The 23,576-nt window shown below is 47.9% G+C and overlaps 1 protein-coding gene across 8 annotated transcripts; it reads left to right on the top strand.

Moving 5' to 3' along the window:
- Nucleotides 1-655: 655 nt before the first annotated feature.
- RINL (Ras and Rab interactor like) lies at nt 656-23,525 on the top strand. 8 transcript variants are annotated; one of them, XM_039363662.1, is made up of 13 exons: nt 656-2,156; nt 2,822-2,937; nt 3,673-3,822; nt 5,482-5,623; nt 7,383-7,491; nt 11,698-11,773; nt 13,242-13,330; nt 13,482-13,811; nt 14,844-15,494; nt 18,764-19,078; nt 20,365-20,493; nt 21,228-21,388; nt 22,472-23,525. In XM_039363662.1, the coding sequence occupies exons 3-13, from the start codon at nt 3,770-3,772 to the stop codon at nt 22,826-22,828; spliced, it is 2,412 nt and encodes an 803-aa protein (XP_039219596.1). In that variant the 5' UTR covers nt 656-2,156; nt 2,822-2,937; nt 3,673-3,769; the 3' UTR covers nt 22,829-23,525. The 8 variants fall into 8 exon arrangements, with proteins under 8 accessions (XP_039219596.1, XP_039219595.1, XP_039219588.1 ...); XM_039363661.1 differs by having other exon boundaries at nt 2,752-2,933; nt 3,670-3,822; XM_039363654.1 differs by having other exon boundaries at nt 2,616-2,933; nt 3,670-3,822.
- Nucleotides 23,526-23,576: the final 51 nt, after the last annotated feature.

Raw genomic sequence — 23,576 nt, 5'->3', positions numbered from 1 at the left:
TGAACAGCTGAAATTATGATTGAATTGTTAATTTAGCAGTATTTCTTGGAGATTTCTTTAGAATAGGGGTGCCCAACTTGGCAACTTTAAGACTTGTGGACCTCAACGCCCAGAATTTCCAAGGCAGCATGCTGCCTGGGCAATTCTGGGAGTTGGAGTCCATAAGTTGCCAAGATTGGACACCTCTGCTTTAGAGCCTCTCTTTATTAGTGTTGGGAGGGTGAGTTTGATTAATTTCCAGTTAACTTCAGAAATTTGTTCTAATTGCCTTAGAGGAAAAAATAGACAAAATGAGATTTGATTATAACTTCTGTTCAGCCCTTATTTATGGGTCTATCTACCTACCTATCTACCTACCTACCTACCTACCTAGGAAAGCGCTTTTGGAGAAGCATAGTTTGAAGTGTTTCATTACTGTTGATTTATGCAGGTTAGCAGTTTTAACATTCTGTGATACTTTTGTTTCCATCATTTATATGAAGCTGTCAGCTGTGACAATTAAATACAATCAGCTTGATACCACAAGATAATATGTTGGGGTTTTTTTTCTGCCTTCCTGTATTTATTTCAAGAAGACTGAGTGTCATTGGTGTAGTTAGCACCTGTTCTTGTGGCACAAATCAGCAAAACAGGTAGTAATTCAGGGGTTGGAATTTAGTGTCCTCTAGCGGACACAAAGTGAAACTTCCTTTTACAAAGTTTAACATGGATGCAATCTTTCTCTGGTTTCTATACTGAGCGACAGCTCTTAACTTTCTCCTCAGTTTTCTGGGGTCATAGGTTACAGCAAAATAGCTCTGGGCACTAGCTGATAGTTCCGTGCCATCGATTGCAAGGTTTTTTTAATTGCTACAATTAAAGAAATTTCTATATTTTTCAGATAGAGGTACGAGAGGAGTATTTTACGGTAAAAGCAACTCTTGAATGGTTTAATCAGGGGTAAGCAACCTTGGCTCTTTTATGATTCGTGGACTTCAACTCCCAGAATTCCTGAGCCAGCTCAGGAATTTTGGGAGCTGAAATCCACGAGTCATAAAAGAGCCAAGGTTGCCTATCCCCGGTCTAGTTGCTAGCATAAGTAAGGGCTTCACATATAAAGAGCTTGGTTTTATGTGCCAATGTTTACATGTTATATACTATTTTTTAAAAAAAAAAAAACCTGGATTATAATAGAAATTTGCAAAAGCATTCCCAGTTTGGGGGGAAAAAAACAAAACCCAAAGACCGTAGTTGGGCAACTCTTTTCTTAGATCAATTGAACTGTTACTAAAAGGTGTACGAGTTTCTAAAGATCTCTAGAAATAGGCTAAAGATTTGAAAAAAGAAAACGGGAAATTGCTTTTTAAAACACTTTTCACTTTGGAAGCATCACCGACTCCTTGAGCTTTTGTGCTAATCGCCTTCAGCGTTTCTCAATCTCAGCCTCTTTCAGATGCGTGGACTTCCCTTCCCAGAAATCCCCAGGTAGCCTAGACACACAGAGTTGCTGAGACTGACTTAAGACTTCTCTGAAGTTCATCTACCTGCCTCAGTTTTACCTTAAGGGAGTTTCTGCCCAAACTAATCTTCCTTCTTGCCTTTCAGCTTCACACAGCCGTGAGGTTTTCTTCCAGAATTCTTTCTCCTGGTGCATCATGAATCTGTTGATCTAAGGCTGGTGGCTCTGTTGGAAGGCTTTGGAAAACAAAAAAAGAAATCTTAAATTCAAGAAGGGGAAGGCACTTGAAAACTACGAAGCAGGATGGTATTGTGTCACCTCTTAGTACTGGAGGCCATTGCTGAGAAGCGTATGTGGTGCGTTCATTTGTGAGCTTCTCAGAAGCAGCTGGTTGGCCACCGAAGAGCAAGAGAGGAACCTGGATTAAATTAGGTGTCTTTTCTGATCCAGCATGTCTGCTCAAATGTTTTTCTAATGGAGGCTTTACGGCCCACTTTTATTTTCTCTTTAGCTGCCTTTCTTTGAAGTGAATGGCGGAAGCCCCAGAGCCACGTGAAGGCAATTGGTGGAGGTGTCAACCACATCCCTGCCTTTGTCTCCCACAGCTGAAGTGCGTCAGCCCCTGCCTTTCTTCACTCACCTTTTGCTGATCCGTGAGTGGCCGCTGGCATAGAGATTTCGTAACTGGCATTTCACCTTTCTGCCTGCCCGCCGCAAGGTAAGATGATCTTCTAACTGTTGAGGTGGGCATTTTGAGCAGAACTGCGGGCTTCAATTCCAAACAGGCAGGTTAAGGCAGGCTTGAGGAGAAAAGATTTACTTATCCCTACAAGCCTCGGGGAAGCTAACCCAAATCTCTTTAGGTAAAATCCTATTTCGGGGGAATGAATGCTGGACTTATTGTGGCGTTCTTTGAGTTGGCTTGTTTTCTTGCAGATGTTTCATTATCCAAAGTAGGTAACATCAGCAGTGCTGATGACGCTACCTAGTTTGGGCGATGAAACATCTGCAAGAAAGCAACCAAGCTCAGAGAGCACCAAGGACCCTGTCATTTCAGCCTGAGCTACAAAATATTCCCTTTTGCTGGATTTATTGCCTGCTGCTAAAGCTTTTCGGGGGCCTCGGCTTGTTTGTTGGAAGCGATCGTGGGGCCTCAAACCACCTTTTTGGGATGCAGATATTCAAAGGCACCTAGAACTTTGCGGTACGTGTGGGAGGAAGGCCAGAAATGACTGTTGGCACAACGGCATGGATGCGTTTGGCGTTTTGCTGAGCGCTGGCTTCTGCAGGCAGGATGTTTGCCTTCCTTTCAGAGCTGAGCATCGACTCTGTCCGCCATTTTGCCTGCTGACAGAGGCACGTGGGCGTGGGTCTCCCTTGCAGCCGGATCTGCTCTGAGCTACTAAGGCAGCCGTTGAAGAGGAAGAGGCCGTTTGGAAGGGAAAACGTCCTTCTAAAGCACCTTCCCTGGACCCTGAACATCTTTCATTTAGATGTAGGTGTGTGCGTATGATTAATTCTCCGAACGGTGGGAGCTTTCAAGAGGGTGGGGCTTATGGGGTTAATTCCCTGTGGATGGAGGCCAGGAGGCATCTATTATCCGTTATATTTATTTATTTATTTATAAGACTTATATACCGCTTTAAGTATATGTATATGATTAATATGTATTGACACATACATTGGTGGTTTCAAATAGAATTAAGGGTCCTTGGTGCTCTCCGAACTTGGTTGTTTTCATTTCATTACTCAAACTAGTAACAGACCCCTTGATGTGGCCTAGTTGGGTAAGGAAACATCTGCAAGAAAACCACCAAGCTTGGAGAGCATGAAGGACCCCACTGTCCTCCTCCTCCCCCCCACACACACACTTTCTTCTAGCACTGATGATGTTCCCTCGCTTGGTTCATGAAACATCTGCAAGCTCAGAGAGGGACTAGGACCCTTCATTTCAACCCTGAACTACAAATACTCTACTGATCCGTGGAATTCTTTAGTCATGGCAGATGGGCTTTTGGAGAGCAAGTTTTACTGCATCCTATGAGAGCAAATTACTTATTGACTTGTCCCATTCGTATAGCCGCCCCCATCTCACAAATATCAACCTCTTTCATCAGGTCATTGTTTAGTTGACCTGGGTCACGGACAAGTCTTTCACCGCTGCTATCTTTTCCCCACCTGTGGAAACCTGGGGCCCAGATTCATCTCTCTGACGTCTTCTGCTTCTCCAGCAGAACATTCCGAGACCAGCCCTCAAAAGAAAAACAGGCTGGAAAGTTGGATCGGGAGAAGAGGACTTGCTGATTAACCGGAGTCTCGTGGGAATGAGCAATGATGGAGATCATGGTTGACGCCAGCAAAGAGCACATGGGAGCAGGCTCAGGGTAAGGAGAGGGTCTGCGTGCACGTCTGGGTCAAGAAAGAGGCATGCCTGTCTGCCCAGTTGGTTATGTGGAGAGCTTGTAGTCCGGTGTTTCTCAACCTCAACAACTTTGCAGATGTGTGGACTTCAGCTCCTAGAATTCCTGGAAGGAGAAAGGGGAATGCTGGGAGTTGAAGTCCGTACAAAGCCAAGGGTAGGACATCCAAGGAGAGTCTTGTGTCACTTCTAAACCTGCCACGTTCGACCTGGTGTAGTGTCTGGCTCAAAAGCTGCTCTAATCTCAGTTCAGGACTAAATTTTGGCTGGACTCTCCATAGGAGGTGGGGCTACCACCCATTGGACGGCCAGGGAGTTCTGCTGACAGCTTTTTTTAAGCCATTTGCCTATCCCAGGAAAAAGCCAGATGGCATCTATTGGGTTGACTTCCTCGGCTGCATTGAATTTATTTATTTGGAAAATGTATATTGCCTCATACTCGCTCACGGCAGCTTACAGGAAATAAAAATACAATATAAAAGAAATAAAAAATATTTTTTTAGAAATGAAAGTAATAAAACCAAGGTTTTGAACAAGAGATTGGACAACCATTTGTCTGAAATGGTGTAGGGTTTCCTGCCTGAGCAGGGGGTGGACTAGTAGACCTCCCAGGTCCCTTCCGATTCTTTTATTCTGTTATACTGTTTCATTGAATAAATTAAGTGTTGGCCGGTTCACACCACCAGCTGAGCCGTCAACTCTGCTTTAACAATGGCAGAAGCTGGGCTGGTTTAATAAGGTCAACCCCTGCTGGGACTCGAGTGGGACCTTGTGCAAATCCCACCTATGATCAAAATTGATGTATTCCATCCTCTAGTATATTATAACTCAACATTAAGAAAACCAAAATCATGGCATCCGGCCCTCTCAATTCCTGGCAAATAGATGGGGAAGAAAGGGAGGTAGTGACAGATTTTATTTTTCTGGGCTCCAAGATCACCTCAGATGGGGACTGCAGCCAAGAAATTAAAAGACGCTTGCTCCTGGGGAGGAAAGCTATGGCAATTCTAGACAGCATACTAAAAAGCAGAGACATCACCCTGCCAACAAAAGTGCGTATAGTCCAGGCCATGGTTTTCCCAGTTGCAATGTCTGGCTGTGAAAGTTGGACCATAAGAAAGGCTGAGCGCCAAAGAATTGAGGCCTTTGAACTATGGTGCTGGAGAAGATTCCTGCGAGTCCCTTGGACTGCAAGGCGTTCAAACCGGTCAGTCCTAGAAGAGATCAACCCCAACTGCTCTTTAGAAGGCCAAATCCTGAAGTTGAAACTCAAATACTTTGGCCACCTAATGAGAAGGAAGGACTCACTGGAGAAGAGCCTAATGCTGGGAAAGATGGAGGGCAAGAGAAGAAGGGGACGACAGAGAATGAGATGGCTGGATGGAGTCACTGAAGCAGGAGGGGTGAATTTAAATGGACTCCAGAAGATGGTAGAGGACAGGAAGGCCTGGAGGAACATTGTCCATGGGGTCGCGATGGGTCGGACACGACTTCGCAATTAACAACAACAACAACAACAAAGTATATTATATTAAAAGTAGCATATGAGACCGGAGTTATTTTGGCAGCAAAAAGCCAACCGGCCCGCCTTCGGCTTCTTTTCTTTGCCTTTTCTCTTTTGTAGGTCAGAGAAGACGGTGGGGTTTGGAGAACCCAGCCATCGCACCCCACTTCTGGAAAGGCTGTCGGCCACGAGGGGCGTTTGGGAGCTTCTGGATGTCCAGCCAGAGCAAGTCAAGAAGCTGCTCTCGCCGCACCAACGGGGGGTGAGTGACCCTTTTTTAGAAGTTTTTCGAAAACCCAGGTTTTCTTTCCTGCAAAACTGAGGACTCTGTGGATTTGTTGGGATTGGGCCAATTGCGTCCTCTGTACAGGTAGTCCTCTACTTACGACCACCGTGGAGCCTAGAATTTCCATGGCTAAGCGAGGCATTTGTTAAGTTGAGTTTCGCCCGTTTTCTGACCTTTCTTGCCACAGTCACTAAGTGAACCACTGCAGTTGTTAAAATTAGTAACAGGGTGGTTAAGTGAATCTGGCTCTCCCCTTGATTGACGTTTGCTGGCCAGAAGGTCGCAGAAAAGGGGACTACGTGACGCCAGGACACTGCAGCCGTCTTAAGTGACCGAATTTTGATCACACGGCTGGGGATGCACAAAAAAAAGTCATAAGTCCCTTTTTTCAAGTGCTCCTGTAACTTTGAACGGCCATTAAATCAATGGTGGTAAGTCAAGGCCTACCTGTTCCTGAGTTTACTTGCCAGACCTGATTTGTGGCTTCTGGTACACAGGGTTGAAAGGGTAGGAAAGTAAATTAAATCTCACTAACATCTCCTGTAGGTGTAATCCTTCAATTACAACCCGCCCTATATCTGCTGGATTACACTTCCCATCCTCCCCTAGTTACGAATGGCAGTTGATGATTGAGGGGGGATGATAGGTTGCTTTGTCCCAAAGGTGCTTTTTCAAGAGACAACTGGACTTTCTGGTTTTTCTTTGCTTCTTAGCCAAGAAGCTTCTTCAGCTCTGATTGGATGGTGAGGAATGGAAGGATTTATACTCCTTGCAGAGAGGATAGACAGACAGACAGATAGACAGACAGATAGATAATCTTTATTGTCAGATAGATGGATGGATGGATGGATGGATGGATGGATGGATGGATGGATGGATAGATAGATAGATAGATAGATAGATAGATAGATAGATAGATAGATAGATAGATAGATAGATTAGATAGGTGGGTGGGTGGGTGGGTGGGTGGGTGGATGGATGGATGGATGGATGGATAGATAGATAGATAGATAGATAGATAGATAGATAGATAGATAGATAGATAGATAGATAGATAGATAGATAGATAGATAGATAGATAGATAGGCAGGCAGGCAGGCAGGCAGGCAGGCAGGCAGGCAGGCAGACAGACAGACAGATAACCTTTATTGTCAGGTAGGTGGGTAGGTAGGTAGGTAGCTAGATAGATAGATAGACAGACAGACAGACAGACAGACAGACAGACAACCTTTATTGTCAGATAGAATAGATAGACAGACAGACATACTTTATTGTCATTTTTTACTGTGAGCACAAAGGCACACATTAAAAATGAAATTTAGTTGCTTGCTCTCAAAGTGTACACATGTATAACACGCATTTAAACAGACTATGTGCAACATATGTAGAGACCTGCACCCTTACATATTAGTAACATATAAAGATTAATCACTGTCCATCTTGAATAGAGGGAATAGAGGGAAGACAGCACTCCCACATCCCCCATTCTTTTGGTTTTTGGCTTCCTGTTTAATCCTCTTAATTTTAATCACTTGGTATCGTCGTTTTTACCTTTTTATTATATTTTAAGCCTCCCAGAGTGGCTGTCACAGGGAGATGGGTTGCATAAATGTTTAACGAATATAAATCCTACTGAAAGGGTGAGAGAAATGGGTGTTTAGGAGAATGGGTGATAGTTTCGTTGTGTGATGTGATTTTCCAGCCACCCTGCTGTCTCCATTTTCACCTCTTCCAGTCATTCATCGTTGCTACCAATGGGAATGACGCCGTCAAGACACTTTACCTCCGGTTACCGGAAAGTGACAATAAGGTTGTTGGCCTTTTCCCTCTTGAAGACACTCCAGGTGAGTCGCTTTCGTACTTGAGCCTTCTATCCCTGGGAGGTGAACACGGACACGTGACACTCCCGTGGAACGATACAGCATTAAGCTGCATTTTCAAACCAGTGCGAAAAATATATTCAGACCGTCTTAACGTTAGAAGAGAATCTTCGCAGCTCAAGGTTGAACTGAGGGGTCCTTGGTGCTCTCTGAGCTGGGTGGTTTCCTTGCAGATGTTTCGTGACCCAACTAGGTAAAACATCTTCAATGCTAGAAAGGGGGGGGGAAGTTGTGAAGGGGAGGAGGAGGACTGTGGGTCTTTAGTGCGCTCTCTGCGCTTGATTCTTTTCTTGCAGATGTTTCACTACCTAACTAGTTAGAACAGGGGTTCTCAACCTTGGCAACTTTAAGACTTGTGGACTGGCTGAGGAATTCTGGGAGTTGAAGTCCACAAGTCTTAAAGTTGCCACGGTTGAGAACCCCTGAGCTAGAATTATCAGTGTTATAAGAGAGTGGGTTTATGGGGAGGAGGAGGAGATGACTGTGGGGTCCTTGGTGCTCTCTATGCTCGGCTGTTTCCTTGCAGACGTTTCATGACCCAACTAAGGAACATCTTCAGTGCTAGAAAGGAGGGTGGTTGTGAGGAGGAGGAGGAGGAGGAGACAACTGTGGGGTCCTTGGTGCTTTCTGAGCTTGGTAGTTTTTGCAAATACTTCATTATCCACCCTGGGAACATATTCAATGCTAGAAAGCAGGGGGGGTTGTGAGGAGGAGGGGGGAGGAGGAGGAGGTGGACTGTGGAGTCCTTGGTGTTCTCTGAGCTTGGTGGTTTTGTTGCAGACGTTTCATGACCCAACTAGGTATCATCATCAGTGCTAGAAGAGAGCATATTTATGGGGAGGAGGAGGAGACTGTGGTGTCCTTCGTGCTTTCCGAGCTTGGTGGGTTTTTGCAGACCTTTCATTATCCAACCAGGGAACATCTTCAGTGCTAGAAGGAAGGGGGGTTGAGAAGTGGGGGAGAAAGAGGAAGAAGAGGAGGAGGAGGAGAACTGTGGGGTCTTTGGTGCTTTCTGAGCTTGGTAGTTTTCTTGCAGACCTTTCATTACCAAACTAGGCAACGTCACCCCACTGATGATGTTACCTGGTGTGGTGAGGAAACGTCTGCAGCAAAACTACCACGCTGAGCGAGCACCAGGGACCCCACCGTCCTAACCCTTTATGACGGAAAGACTTTGGGGTTTCTTTCCCACGAGGAGGCTGCACGAATGAACCCTCTGAATCCGCCTTCAGCTTTTGGGGTTCTCGAGCTAAGACACGCAGAGGAGAAGCCAGGAGACCTTCCTTTCCCTTCTCTGACAGCCCCCCAGAATTTCACTTCCGTGCTCGATTTCACGACGAGAATCAGAAGGGTGGGAAAATAGGAAACGTCCACGCTTGAACTACTTCCTTGCCCCAGTTGCCGGACCTCAACGCTCATCTCGTCTCGTCGGGGGAATTTCAAAACCTCATTTCCTTCTACTTAAAAAAAGGGAAGTAGTTTGGAGAAGCTGGCAAGGGCCAGTTCTCGCAGGGCGCACGCTCGCCTTGGTAGCTGGCAGCCTCCATAGATTCTTGACCGAGAGACTGGCCGTTTGGGCTACGTTTTTCCCTCCGTTCCCCAGCTTGGGTTGTTTTATCATCTGCGTTCCCCGTCTCTGGGCTGAACCACAGGTGAGGAATTACTTCCTTGTGCTAAACCGGTGTTTGTTATCCTAGCTTGCTTCTAGGGAAAGCAATGTGCTGAATGTATATAGCTGGTTTCTGTCTCTTTCCTCTCTCTCTTCTGAAGTGGGACAGCTTCTTCCCAGGTAAACTTAAGGCAGTGTTTCCCAAACTTGACAATTTTAAGGCATGTGGATTTCAACTCCCAGAATTCCACAGCCAGCATTGCTGGCTGTGGAATTCTGGGAGTTGAAGTCCACATGCCTTAAAATTGTCAAGTTTGGGAAACACTGACTTAAGGAAATGAACAAAGGAGCGAAGCCACTTTCTCATCAAGAGGAAGAAAGGCGGGGGGTCCACGTCAGGGTGAGGGGGGGGGTCTACTTTAACATTTAACAAATGTCTCGCTTAGCAACATCAATTTTGGGCCCTCTTGTGATCGTAGTGCTAGAACTATAAATCATGCTGGGAAATTGAATCCTGGAAGAATCAGGACAGAGAAAAGGGGAAAACATATATTTTTTTTTTTACACAATGCACAATTAAGCTTTGGAATTTGTGATTCTGAGATGCGGGGCTGGGGACCAGTTTATCTGGCTTTTAAAAAGGGAGTAATTTGTAGAATTCCCGGAGAATAACAGCTCTTGATCTTGATGGCCTTGGGACTGTCCCTGAAGGCCATCTGGAGGGAGATGAGCAGGTTGGTTGACCGCTGTAAGAACAGGCTACTGGATTAGCTAATAGGCTAAAGAGCTGATCGTGTCGATTTATGTTCTCAAAGCTATTTTATTTTACATGCAGTATTCAGCTGTTTATGCCATCCACCATCAAAAGGCCCTTGACGTTGTAGATTTTAAACTATTTTAATATTTATTGGAAAGCTTACACTATAGCAGGGGCTCTCAACCTTGGCCACTTTAAGACTTGTGGACTTCAACTCCCAGAATTCAATTCAGCAAAGCTGGCTGAGGAATTCTGGGAGTTGAAGTCCACAAGTCTTAAAGTGGCCAAGGTTCAGAACCCCTGCACTATAGCTTCTGTGTTTCTTGCCTCGATATAGAAGGAAATCTTGATACTTTCAAAAGAAGAGGCTCTTGGCCTATGAAAAACAGAGTTTTCAAGATCCTCATCCCTCCCCTGGAGGAAGGAAGTACATGGAGAACATACACCAAAACATAGAATCAGAATCTTAAGGCTGGACGGGACCTTTGGAGGTCTGCTAGTCCAACCCCCCCTGCTCAAGGCAGGAGTCCCTTATTTCATCCCAGACAAAGGGTTGTGCAGTCTTTTCTTGAAAGCCTCCAGTGATTGCAGCACCCACAACTTCTGCAGGCAAGCTCTTGCATTGACTAACCGTTCTCCCTGTCAGGAAATTTCTCCTTAGTTCTAGGCTGGGATCTCCCCCTGACCCAATCCATCCATCCATCCCACTTGGTTCAGCATTTTCTTCCCTGCTGAGTTTGATTAGCTCTTCCTGAGATGATCCGGGCCCTGAGAACCTTTTTTTTTTTTTCCAACCAGAAGCCTCAGGAGTTGAATTTCAGACTTCCTTATGCCCTCCAGAAGTTCTGTTGTGACCTACGGATGTGTCCCAATCAAGCAAGGGAGCTGTTGAGTCAGGCTGTTGGGGCATCCTACAAGTCATTTTGCAGGCTCTTTTCCCCCCCCCCCTCTTCACCTTCAGTTGGAAATTGTGAAGGAAAAAAAAAATGGGAAGAGGTTATTCTGACGATAAAGCACGTGCCCTCCTTAGTAATCGCCAGCCAAAGAGGAACCCTTCCTTTGTTCCCCCCTCCCCCATGGCGATCACCTACAGCAGTGGTTCTCAACCTTTCTAATGCCGCGACCCCATAATACAGTTCCCCATGTTGTGGTGACCCCCAACCACTTATACATCACCGGGTGCCAGGGGCGTGGCCAAAGAAAAGGGGAAAAAATGGCGGACAGCCTTGTTTGGGGACCCCCGTGAAATGGCCGTTCGACCCCAAATGGGGTCCCGATCCCCAGGTGGAGAACCACTGACCTACAGATAGTCCAAAGTTTCTGTCGCTAAGCAAGACAGCTGCTAAGTGGATTTCCACCACCCGTTGTGTGACCTCGCTTGCCACAATTGTTAAGTGAATCACTGCAGTTGTTAAGTAGTACGGTTGTGAAGTGAATCTGGCTTCCCTCTCCCTTTGACTTTGCGTGTCAGAAGGTCGCAAAGGGGGATCACGTGACCCCGGGGACACTGTGACCGTCCTAAATATGAGTCAGTTGCCAAGCGGCTGGATTTTGATCACGTGACCACAGGGATGATGTTGCAACGGTTGTAAGTGGGGAAAATGATCATAAGTCACTTTTAACTTCAGACGATCACTAAACAAATTATTCTTTCTTTCTTTCTTTTTTCCCTTCCTTCCTTCCTTCCTTCCTCCCTCCCTCCCTCCCTCCCTCCCTCCCCCTCTTTCTTTCTTTCTTTCTTTCTTTCTTTCTTTCTTTCTTTCTTTCTTTCTTTCTTTCTTTCTTTCTTTCTTTCTTTCACCAGCAGCCATTCACCTCAAAGGTTCTCAGCTGTACTTCAGAAACCTTTTGGAGCTGATTGGCTTTCATTTTGTGAGCAGGTGAGCACCAGGGAGAGGGAGGTGGTGGTGTTGAAGTGGGCTGGGCTGGGGGGGGGAACCTACGGGTGCTGAATGTGACCTTAATTAATTTGGTAAGCGCCAGATATTTCTGAGATCCAGAGGGAGGCTCCTAGCAGCTGCCCTTTCCCAAATGTTTCATTTCCCTGGAAGACCTTCCCAACTTTTGAATCAAAAGAGGAGGTTTAGGCATCTCAGACCACACCCCCCCAAATAGGCTAGGAGCCCCCCACTTTAAAACAGCCGCCATGGTGCAAAGTTTTAATCTTTAAGGGCTCGTTTTAACTTTTCAACCCCTTAACTGTTTTTTGTTGGTTTCTATCATTTGTAAGCCACCCAGAGTCCCCTTGTATAGGAGATGGGCAGCATAGAATTTTTTTAAAAAAAATTTTTTTTATTATTTTTCACCATACACCCAAACAAACTTAAAATACATAAACATAAATCTTTTCTTTTAACAGAACATTTTAAGCATTCTTTACATCTTACTTACATTTTATGTACATCAGTAATTATGTCTTTTCCTTTCTCTGTTCTAGCCAATTATAACATTTATTCCAAATTTCATAAAATTCTGTCGCCTCCTTGTCTTTTAATTCTAACGTGAGTTTATTCATTTCTGCGCATTCCAAGATTTGGTACATAATCATATCATTTATGGGAATATTTTCACGCTTCCAGCATTGAGCATATGCTATACGAGCTGCAGTCAATATGTATATAATGATATCTTGGAGTTGTTTTTCCATCTTTAAATTTATTATGCCCAAAAGAAATAATTCTGGTTTAAAATCCATTTGTATCTCCGTTATCTCCTGTATCCAATCTCTTATTCGTTCCCAACAATTTTTTGCTTTGGGGCACAGCCACCACATGTGATAAAATGTTCCTTCTCTGATTTTACATTTCCAACACTTCGGGTCTATATTTTTATACATTTCAGCCAATCTCGCCGGTGTTAAATGCCATCTGTAAATCATTTTATATTGATTCTCTCTGTATGCAGTTGATAGCGTCAATTTGCAATTTATTTATTTATTTATTTATTTATGAGACTTATGTACCGCTTTAAGTGCAAGCACTCTCTAAGCGGTGTACACCAGTAAGCAATGTATATATATATATATATATATTTACATTGCCCCCAACAATCTGGGTCCTCATTTTACCTACCCCGGAAGGATGGAAGGCTGAGTCAACCTTGAGCCGGTGAGATTTGAACCGCTGACCTGCTGAACACAGTCAGCTAAAGTGGCCTGCAGTACTGCACTCTAACTGATTATGTTCCATCATCTTTCCCATTCCTCTAAATTTATATTTCGCCCCACATTTCGGGCAGCGTAGAAATTTAACGGATAACTGAAGAATAAATAACGGGGGAAAGGCAGCACAGAAGACCTGCCTTGAGCCAAGAGCGGGTGTCGTTTTTGTAACTCTGCTTCTCTTCCAGGGATATCCTGCCCTGTTTGCTCAGGGTCCCCCATGTCCTTCAGCTTCCCGGCAGAGCTGATTTAGATGCAGTTGCCACCTTGGGCGCAAGTGAGTGAGAATACCCCCCCATTCCGCTCTGGTATTTGGGGAGAGTTTGCCGATTCGGGTGGCTTAAGGAGAACCCCACCTTCCCCAAAGAGCCCCTGTTCTCCCCTGTTCTCCATTTCCTGTTTTTTGTTTCCCCCCCCCCCATCCACAGCATTCTGGGCGATGCCTCTTCATCCCGCCAACGGCCTGGCCTCAGACGAAGCAGAAGCCAGCGGCATGGAACCCAAGGGGGACCTTCTGAAGTCCAAGCAGCCCTCTTGCTCCATCCGCGTGACGTCCGAGGACGCCGCCCTCTGCATCGTGAACCCGCTCTTCCTTTCCGTGCACAGCGACATCGAGTGGCTCGACCTGGCCCCCGGCCTGTACCACTCGAGAGGCAGGGGGGGATCCCTGCGCCTCGCCAATGGCTCGGCAAGGCCAGAAGCCCCAGTTGGTCTGGAGCATCTCAAGTCTCAGGAAGAGGAAGAGAAGGTGGGGAAAGGTAAGATTCGGGCAGCTGTCCGGGTTGTTGGTATAAAGATAATAGTAGTAGTAGTAGTAGTAATAATAATAATAACAATAACAATAATAATAATAATGCTCCTTGAGAGCACTGTTTACCAACAGAAGAGAATCTTTGTAGCTCAGGGTCGAACTGTGAGGCCTCTGGTGCTCTCTGAGCTGGGTGGTTGTCTTGCAGACGTTTCATTACCAAACTAGGGAACCTCATCAGTGCCAGCTGTAGCCTTGATGACATTACCTAGTTTGGTAATGAAATGTTTGCAAGAAAACCACCCAGCTCAGGGAGCACAAAGGATGCCATTGTCTCCTCCTCCTCCTCCTCCTCCACTCCACAAACCCTACTCCCTTCTAGCATTGATGACGCTACCTAGTTGGGTTATGAAACGTCTGCAAGAAAACCACCCAGTTCAGGGAGCACTAAGGATGCCATCTCCTCCTCCTCCTCCCTCCTCCTCCTCCTCCTCCTCATCCCTTCTAGCATTGATGACGCTACCTAGTTGGGTTATGAACATCTGCAAGAAAACCATCCAGCTCAGGGAACACTAAGGATGCCATTGTCTCCTCCTCCTCCTCCTCCTCCTCCTCCTCCTCCTCCTCCTCCTCCACCACCACCACCACCACCACCACCACCACCACCACCACAAACCCTACTCCCTTCTAGCATTGATGACGCTACCTAGTTGGGTTATGAAACGTCTGCAAGAAAACCACCCAGCTCAGAGAGCACCAAGGACCCCCCAGTTGTCCTCCTCCTCCTGTACTCTACAAACCCCACTCCCTACTCTAGGACTGATGACGTTCCCTAGTTGGGTCATGAAACATCTGCAAGGAAACCCTCAAGCTCAAAGAGCACCAAGGAGCCCCCCAGCCCAACCCTGAGCTACAAAGCTTCTCTTCTATCAGTAGATTCCACTGTGTAATATGACCAATTGGCCTTCTGGGTGGTCGATAGAATAACACAGATTGGCTAACATGCCCATAGACGCTTTTCTTGCCACTCTCTTCCCCGCAGACTCTCTGTCCTGCTCAGCCTCCGGGCAAGGGGATTTCCTTCCTCGCAGACCGTCCTGGAACAGTTCAGAAACCGAGGCACCTCCCTGGTCCCCTACTCTGCCCCCAAACCAGGGCCGCTCTCCCCACCGCGTCTCCTGGGTGGAAGGCATCTCGGCCGACACTTTCCCCACCTTGAAAAAGGCCCGGTCCGATTCCTTGTTGCTGAACGACTCCATGTTGCTGCCTCTCATCCCGGAACTGGATTCGCTCTCCATCAGCAGCGTGGAGGACGAGGGCGAGGGGCTCCCTCCCGCCACTCCCACTCCGTCTCCGCAGAAGAGACGGCGCCCCTCCTCGGCCACCCTCACCCACAAGGTGCTCTACCGTCTCTCGGCCATGAGCAGCGCCCTCACCGGCTTCCTCTCGCTCGAGCGCCGGGTGGCCAAGCGGGTGCAAGAGCTGGTCCAGGAGCCCACGTCGGACGTGGGAGGCCTGGTGCAGAACTTCGTGGAGCACATGCAGCAGGGAGCCGGGTCCCGGCACCCCACCAGCACCGACATGCTTCAGGAGACGCGGCAGATGATCAGCAACCTGAAGTGCTACCTGTGCGAAAGCTCGGATCTGCGCGCCGCCTACGGTGAATACGCCGACGCCGAGGAACTGGATCTCGGTAGGGAAACGGGGCCTTTGGGGGGGGTGTTTCCTGAGATTTGGGGGGGGGTTTCCTGAAAACAATCCATTTCGGATAGCGGTGATGGCTGCGCGACAGAGGTGCTGAATAACAGCTCGCAGGATCTGCCCTGTGTACAGGTGGCCTTTGACGGTTCCTTTAGCGCAGTGGTTCTCAACCTTTTTAATGCCGCGACCCCCAACTGGTCGTAAGTCGAGGACTACTCAACTGGTCGAAAGTCCAGGACTACTCAACTGGTGCAGCACCGTTTGCAGAAGAGGACTTTGGGCGGGCTCAGCAGGGCAGAGACAGCCTGGACAATTCCTATTGGCTTTTGAAAACCAATAGAATTAGACTCTATTCAAGAGAGTCTATTCTATTGGCTTTCAAAAGCCAATAGAATAAAAGGGAGGAGCACAGCTAAGGAAAAGGGGGAAAAAAATGGCGGACTGCGTTGTTTGGCGATCCCCGTGAAATGGTCGTTCGACCCCAAATGGGGTCCCGACCCACAGGTTGAGCGACTGTTTGAAGTTACAGTGGCACAGAGAAAAGGATCCTTTTTCACACTTAACAACGTTGCAGCCTCTCTGTGGTCACAGGATCAGAATCCAGATGCGTGGCAATGATGGTTGCCGTGTCGCAAGGTCACGCGATCGCGTTTCACGGCCTTCTGACGAGCAAAGTCCAGGGGAAGCCAGATTTGCTTAACAACTGTGTGACTCCCTTAACGGCTCTCTGAGCTTGGTGGTTTTCTTGCAGACCTTTCATTGCCCAACTAGGTAACATCATCAGTGCTAGATGCCACCCTGAGTTACAACCTTGTTCTACAGGAGTTCAACCCTGAGCTACAAATACTCTCTAGAGCAAAATTTCGCTAGCAACTGTCTGTCTGCCTCTCCCCAAGGGTACGCGCCCGCCCGCTCAAGTCTGTTTCCCAGAAACCTGATCATGACTATCTCTTCCCCTATCTCTGAACAACTGAAAATATTTCTGCGGTTTCCACTCTGGGCTCCGGCAGGTTTACGACAGCGTCTGCTGACAAGCAAGTGAACTTAGCGAGCTTAGGAAATCAACCTGGTCTGTGGTCGGCCGTTGTGATGCAGACAGCGCCGTGTGTGGCTTTGACAGTTGAAGGAGAGGTTTGGGGCGGTGGGTGTGGCGGAGGTGGGGGAAGGCCCAGAAACCAATAAGGGAGAATATTGGGAGCTGAGGGTTGAACCGAGGGGTCCTTGGGGTGCTCTCTGAGCTGGGTGGTTTCCTTTGCAGACGTTTCGTGACCCAAATTAGGTAATGTCATTAGTGCTGGAAGGGAGGTGGCTTTGCAGAGTGGAAGAGGCGGAGGAGGGAGGACTGTGGGGTCCTTGGTGTGCTCTCTGAGCTGGGTGGTTTCCTTGCGGACGTTTCATGACCCAACTAGGTAACATTACCCAGCTAGGTACCATGATAGAAGCGAGTGGGGTTTGTAAACAGAGAGAAAATCTCACTTCCCTTCTAGCATTGATAATGTTCCCTAGTTGGGTTATAAAATATCTGCAAGAAAACCACCAGCCCAGAGAGCATCTAGGACCCCACAGTCCTCCTCCTCCTCCTCCTCCTCCTCCTCCTCCTCCTCCTCCTCCTCCTCCTCCTCCTCTTCCTCCTCCTCCTCCTCCTCCTCTTCTCCACAAGCCCCCCTCCTTCTAGCACTGATGATGTTACCTAGTTGGGTTATAAAATATCTGCAAAAAAACCACCCAGCCCAGAGAGCATCTAGGACCCCACAGTCATCCTCCTCCTCCTCCTCCTCCTCCTCCTCCTCCTCCTCCTCCTCCTCCTCCTCCTCCTCCTCCTCCTCCTCCTCCTCCTCCTCCTCCACAAACCCCCCTCCTTCTAACACTGATGACATTCCCTAGTTGGGTCACGAAACACCTACAAGAAAGCAACCAAGCTCAGAGAGCACCAAGATCCCAAAAGAGCTTTCCTAAACAGACATTTTTTATTTAAAAAAAAAAAAGAGCAGCTTTTTTGTTCCCCTGCACCTTGGAGGCTTTTATTCAAAAATTGGAAAAGGCTTTGGCTGAAAATTAAATTCCAGTTTTAAGACATTTGTCTAAGAACAGATAATCCTGGGTGGTTTCATGTGTTAGTTTCCCACGAGGTTTTTCAGGTCATGTTTACGCAAATGGGTTGATCTTCTGGTAACTCTCCAAAGCAGCTGGTCAAAGGTGGGGGAGCTTTCTGGACCCAGCAACCCTTCAGCCCAGTTTGGCACCGAGGAGGTTGCAGGTTCAGCCTCGGCCCATCCAGCTCGAAAAAGGCAGGTTAATAGAGGATGGAACGTCCCTACATAAGCCGTGAATTGGTTGGATCCATGATGTCTTGAAAACGCGCCGGTGGCTGGATTCCCACGAAGCTAAAAAATCTGTGATTTACAAACTGAATTAACACTCTCCGCCAGAGTTTCTCAACCTTGTCAACTTTAAGAATTCTGGCTGAGGGATTCTGGAGTTGAAGCCCACCCCTTTTACAGTTGATAAGTTTGAGAAACTACACTACAGCAAAGCAAGGCTGGGCAACCTATAGCCAGTGAAAGTATATCAGACTAGCAACGAAGCCCATAAAAGAAGCATGCCAACATTGGAAAAGCTTGGGACTTTTCTCAAAATATTGAACATGTCAGTCCTATCTACAGATGCGATGGGGCCCTATCCAGTTTGTTGCTCTCGACCCCTCCGAAGATGTTAGCTGCTACCTTCGTAGGTCAAAAGGCTGCTCCATCTTGGATAATATGCATTAGGCAGATGAAGTTGGTTTGCAGCCATTGCCTAAGGTGCTAGTCCCTAAGACCCAAGGACCTGTCATTTGGCTCCAAAGTCATTCTCTTGACCTTGGGGGACTGGTCAAGAGAATGACCAGGAATTAGGTATGTCTAGTTTAATGGCAAGAAGGACTAGGGATGACATAATAAGCAGTCTTCCAATATTTAAGGGGTTGCCCCAAAGAAGAGGGAGTCAAGCTATACTCCAAAGCGCCTGAAGGCGGGACAAGAAACAACAGGTGGAAACTAATCAAGGAGAGAAGCAAACTAGAACTAAGGAGAAACTTCCTGACAGTTAGAACAACTTGCCACCAGAAGTTGTGGGTGCTCTATCAATGAAGGTTTTCAAGAAGAGATTGGACAATCAATTGTCTAAAATGTTATAGGGTTTCCTGCCTGAGCAGGGGGTTGGACTAGAAGACCTCCAGGGTCCCTCCCAACTTGTTATTCTGTTATTCTTTTTTGGGGCCAGGTTCCGTGGTGGAAGACGCTCTCTACAAATGCATCCTGAAGCCGCTGCGGGATACGATTTATGCCCAGTTGCTGGACTTCCACACTCGCGATGGCTCTCTGAACTGTTTGCGTGAAAATCAGCTGACCTTGAGCCAGCAAAGCTTGGAGGAGCTTGGTGTGGTAGCTGGGGTGCCCGACGGGGCTTGCCTGGAGCGCATCCAGGCCAAGCTGAGTCTCCTGCACCAGGCCTACTCGCCCAAGAAGAAGGAGACTCAGATGCTGAAGGTCTGCAAGATGCTTTACGAGGCCATGAACCTCCACTGTGAGAAGGCAGGTACGAGGCCTCCGGCTGGGTTACTTTCCAATTCAATTGCCGTGTGTCCAATCCTGTGACTATTTATAACAGACCTGTCAAACACAAGGCCCAGGGGCCGGATGCGGCCCGCGAAGTGGTTTCATGTGGCCCGCGAAGCCATCCTGGAAACAGTGAGGGAACGGCCCCCGCTGCCTTGGCCTTGGCCCAGGCCGTCCGGGAGCCAATGTACAATTTTGTGGTGGCCATCTATGCTGAAATGCATTCAGTCTTAGCTCCATGAGCCCTCCCCCCCATGGCCTGAGAGGAACAGGGAGGCTCCTCCAGTTGACCATGCCTTGGTGCTTGCCCCGGTCCCACCCCCTTCTGCCAGAGACCCCCAGATCTGTCCCACTCCTGCCCAGGCACCCTTGACACGAACGATGTAGAGCTGGCCATGCCCACCCAGTAGGCCACACCCACTCCATCCATGCCCACCCAGTAGGCCGCACCCACCCAGGCCACATCCACCTGGCCCCTGAGGGCAACCACAGTGTTGATGCGGCTCTCAATGAAATTGAGTTTTGACACCCCTGATTTATATGGACGGGGGTGGGGTAGGGAGTAAAGCAGGGGAAGGTTACAATAAGAAAGGCGGGGAAATACACGAATAAATAAATAAACAGAGGTAGTCCTCGACTGACGACAGTTCAAAGTCACAACGGCATTGGGAAAAGGGACTTGCGACTTACGACTTTTCCAGCATCCTCCCCGATTAAAATTCGGACGCTCGGCAACCGGTTCCTGTTTGTGACGGTCGCAGCGTCCCCGGGCTCACGTGAGACCCTTTTGGGACCTTCTGACAAACAAAGTCAATGGGGAAGTCGGGTCCCCTTAACAACCCCTTTTGCTTATCAGTTGCATCAATAGATAGATAGATAGATAGATAGATAGATAGATAGATAGATAGATAGATAGATAGATAGATAGATAGATAGATAGATAGATATCGATACATGGATGAATAGATGATAGATAAATATAGTAGAGATCAGATAGATAGATAGATAGATAGATAGATAGATAGATAGATAGATAGATAGATAGATAGATGAATAGATAGACAGATAGATATAGAAGAAGTAGAGATCAGATAGATAGATAGATAGATAGATGGATGGATAGATAGATAGATAGATAGATAGATAGATAGATAGATAGATAGATAGATATTGCCAAGCAGCCTTGGTCTCTTCTTTCGTCCCCGGGCTGCTTCCAAGGTCTGCTGCCCCTCCCCATAACGTGCCTTGGCTTTCTATTTTTGGAAGAGCCCTTCGGTGCCGATGACTTCCTGCCAGTTCTGATCTACGTGCTGGTGCGCTGCGACGTGGCGGCTGTACAGTTGGATGTGGAGTACATGATGGAACTGATGGATCCCAGTCAGCTGCAGGGAGAAGGTAGGGTGGTTGGCTGGCTTCAAGCTGGATCTGTTTCCAAGGAAGAGTTTCCCCCCACTAGCCATTAGGAGATCATCTTCAGTTCTTGTTAAGGCCTAGAGGTACTTATACATGTTTAATGAAAGTTGGCTGGGTAACCTTGGGCCAATCACTAGGAAACGGTGAGTTCTAGTCCTGCCTTAGGCCCGGAAGCTGGCTGGGTGACTTTGGGCCAGTCACCAGGAGACCGTGAGTTCTAATCCCACCTTAGGTTGGCTGGGTGACTTTGGGCCAATCACCAGGAGATGGTGAGCTCTAGTCCTGCTTTAACCAAGAAAGCTGATTGGGTGACTTCAGGCCAGTCCCTCAGCCCAACCTACTTCCCAAGGTGGTTGTTGTGGAGAAGACAGGAAGAAGGAGTATTAGGTATGTTTGCCCCCTTGAATGATTTCAAGTAAGAAAAGTGGGTTAAAATTTGAATAAATAAATAAAATCAAGATTGTACTTTCTGTAGGAAAGCCTCGGGGTTACTCAAAGTGCCTTGTTGCGCATTGAAGTGCCTTTGGTTACCTGCAGCTGCTTGACCGATGAGAGAGGAGAACAAGAAACGCCCGAGACTTGGCTTGAAGCTGGCTTAACCAAGTCTGGCCAAACGTCCTTCCAAAACCTTTCGAACTGTCACCCCAAGTTTACTCCTCAACTTCTCCTGGGTTCCCACGTTCATATCCTCCCTTCCTCCCCCTCCTGCATTCTAGGGGGCTACTACCTCACCACCTGGTTCGGGGCTCTCTACCACATTGAAAACTTCCAGACGGCTTTCACCATCACCAGGCAGATCAGCGTGGAGGCCCAGCGCTCCATCCATCAGTGGCATCGCCGGCGCACCATCCACCACCACCACCGCCGCAATTTGCAGGTGAGGCTGGGAGGCAGGTGGAAAGAGAACCTCCAAGACGGAAAGGCCGAGCAAAAGGGGCTAGAAACATAACTGCTCAGCCGTGGCTGCCATCTTATTTGGGCTGTTGGTTCCTGTTGGAGCAGGTCCTGTGTTGGTGTCATGCTAACCATGGTTTAGACCAGTTGCTGGCTGGGGAATTCTGGGAGTTGAAGTCCACCCCTTGTAAAGTTGCTCAAGTTGAGAAATACTGGTTTAGACAGAGGCTTCTATAGAATTAAGCATAACCTGGGTTACATTCTGAGTCATTCCCTGTCATGTGTGTTCTCCTGGTTTCTGTGCATGTTAGCATCCTTACCATATTGTCCCTGGGTGGGTTGGACTACATTCCCCATCCATTTTTCCCCCCTCTGATCTGGTTCATACCAGACTCTGATCCTGGCTTCAACCCAAATCCCCAAAGTCGTCCCCTCACCCTCACCATTCTAGTTGCACCTCCACTGTTTATGAAGGGACACCTCATTGTAGCTGCCCACAGCTCACGTCCTGACTGATTATCTGTCCTCAAGTCATTGTCAACCACATGCAGTGGGACTTTGGTACTCGTGCTTAATGGGTTCCTGGAGGCGTGGCGAGGGCTAAATAGGATGAGTAGCAAACAAACCCTGTGACTTGCCCTCTGACCCTTTGGTTTGGACTTCTATCTGTCCCTTTTCCTATGTCGGTGACTTCCCAGCCTTGCCGACTTCCTGTCCGCCCTCTGCGGATGTCCCCCACTTCCTTTTACAGTGCGTCAAATACCAAACAAAGATGAGTACTGGGAGAACTTTATTTTTTGTGTGTGTGTGTCCAAATGTGCTGAGTACCATATTTGACAAGCTTTTGAGTACCGAGGTGCCCCCGTAGATAGGTGTTCCCTATGATGATCCCTAGTCTTTCAACGGTGCCCCCACTGGAACAGAGTCCATCCATCTCCTGCCCTCTTTCTCTTCCTTTCCACCGTTCCTGCCGTTTGACCCTTTCCCACGCAGCTCGGTCTGTGCTGGTGGCTTTGAGCCCCTCGTTGGCACGCTGTCATCTCCACGGTCTCTTCCTTCTTTTCAGCACATCCTTTACGTCTCCTTCCACGAACCCTTCAAGAACCAGAAGACCATCTCGGTTCCTCCCGACATGACCACGGCCTTGGTCTGTGCGGCCTGCGCGGAGAAGTACGGCGTCTCTGACGGTGCCGCCTACGGCCTTTTCTTGGTATTGGACAACGCCACTCAGCTCTTAACGGAGGACAGCTACCCGCAGAAGATCCGCGTGGACCTGCTCCAGAGAGAGAGCCGTGTCAATTTTGTTTACAAGCCCAAAGATAGCGCCCTGCCTGCATCCGGTTCCGTGCTTCAGGAGGCCGTCGACTTCGAGTCCCACAAGCCTCTGGAAAGGGTGGGAGTGGAGCAGTTGGAGAGGGATTGACTGCGACCGTGGGCCTTTCTTGTCTTCTCCCGGGTTGGATGAAGTTTCCAACTCGGGCTAAATCTGGGGAAAAGCTGCTGGGGACTAGGCTGCTAGACTCCAGTGTCTTAATGTCAGATCTGCCTCATTTGAGCCTCTCGGAAAGAACCATCGTTAATGCCATTTTTTTTTATAAAGGTACTAAAGGTGAAGTGAACGTACAGGAGTGCAAAGCAAGAACTGAAAATTGCACGCCCAAATCCCCAAGTCTCACTTTCCTTCCTTTAGGTACCTCCCCATGCTGACCTCTCCCCCCCCCACACACACACAAATGTCCAATCAAATTCACATGTTTGCAGGACAGTCGCTTTGGCACGCAGCTAGATTCCGTTCCCAACCGGTCGACTTTGAAACTACATCTCGGGGAGACCCAGTGAATTTTCTTCCCCTTTTCCTTGAATCCTGCCCCCTCCCATCCCGTCCCCCCCCAGAGTTCATGGCAGTCTGGCACTGAGTGATAGCAAAAGGCAAACGTGACGTGGCAGCCGACACGAGGACTACAGAGAAGAAAGTTCTTCAGCAGAAGCACTTGGGCTAAAGCAGTGGTTCTCACCCTGTGGGTCGGGACCCCATTTGGGGTCGAACGACCATTTCACGGGGGTCGCCAAACAACGCAGTCGGCCATTTTTTTCCTTCTTTTCCTTAGCTGTGCTACTCCCTTTTATTCTGTTGGCTTTTGAAAGCCAATAGAGTAGACTTTCTTGAATAG

This window comes from Crotalus tigris, unplaced genomic scaffold (assembly GCF_016545835.1).
Source record: "Crotalus tigris isolate CLP2741 ecotype Arizona unplaced genomic scaffold, ASM1654583v1 scf7180000017590.881132, whole genome shotgun sequence".
Taxonomy (NCBI): domain Eukaryota; kingdom Metazoa; phylum Chordata; class Lepidosauria; order Squamata; family Viperidae; genus Crotalus; species Crotalus tigris.
The sequence above is the reverse complement of the archived record's forward strand: the minus strand, read 5'-3'. Positions and strand labels throughout refer to the sequence as shown.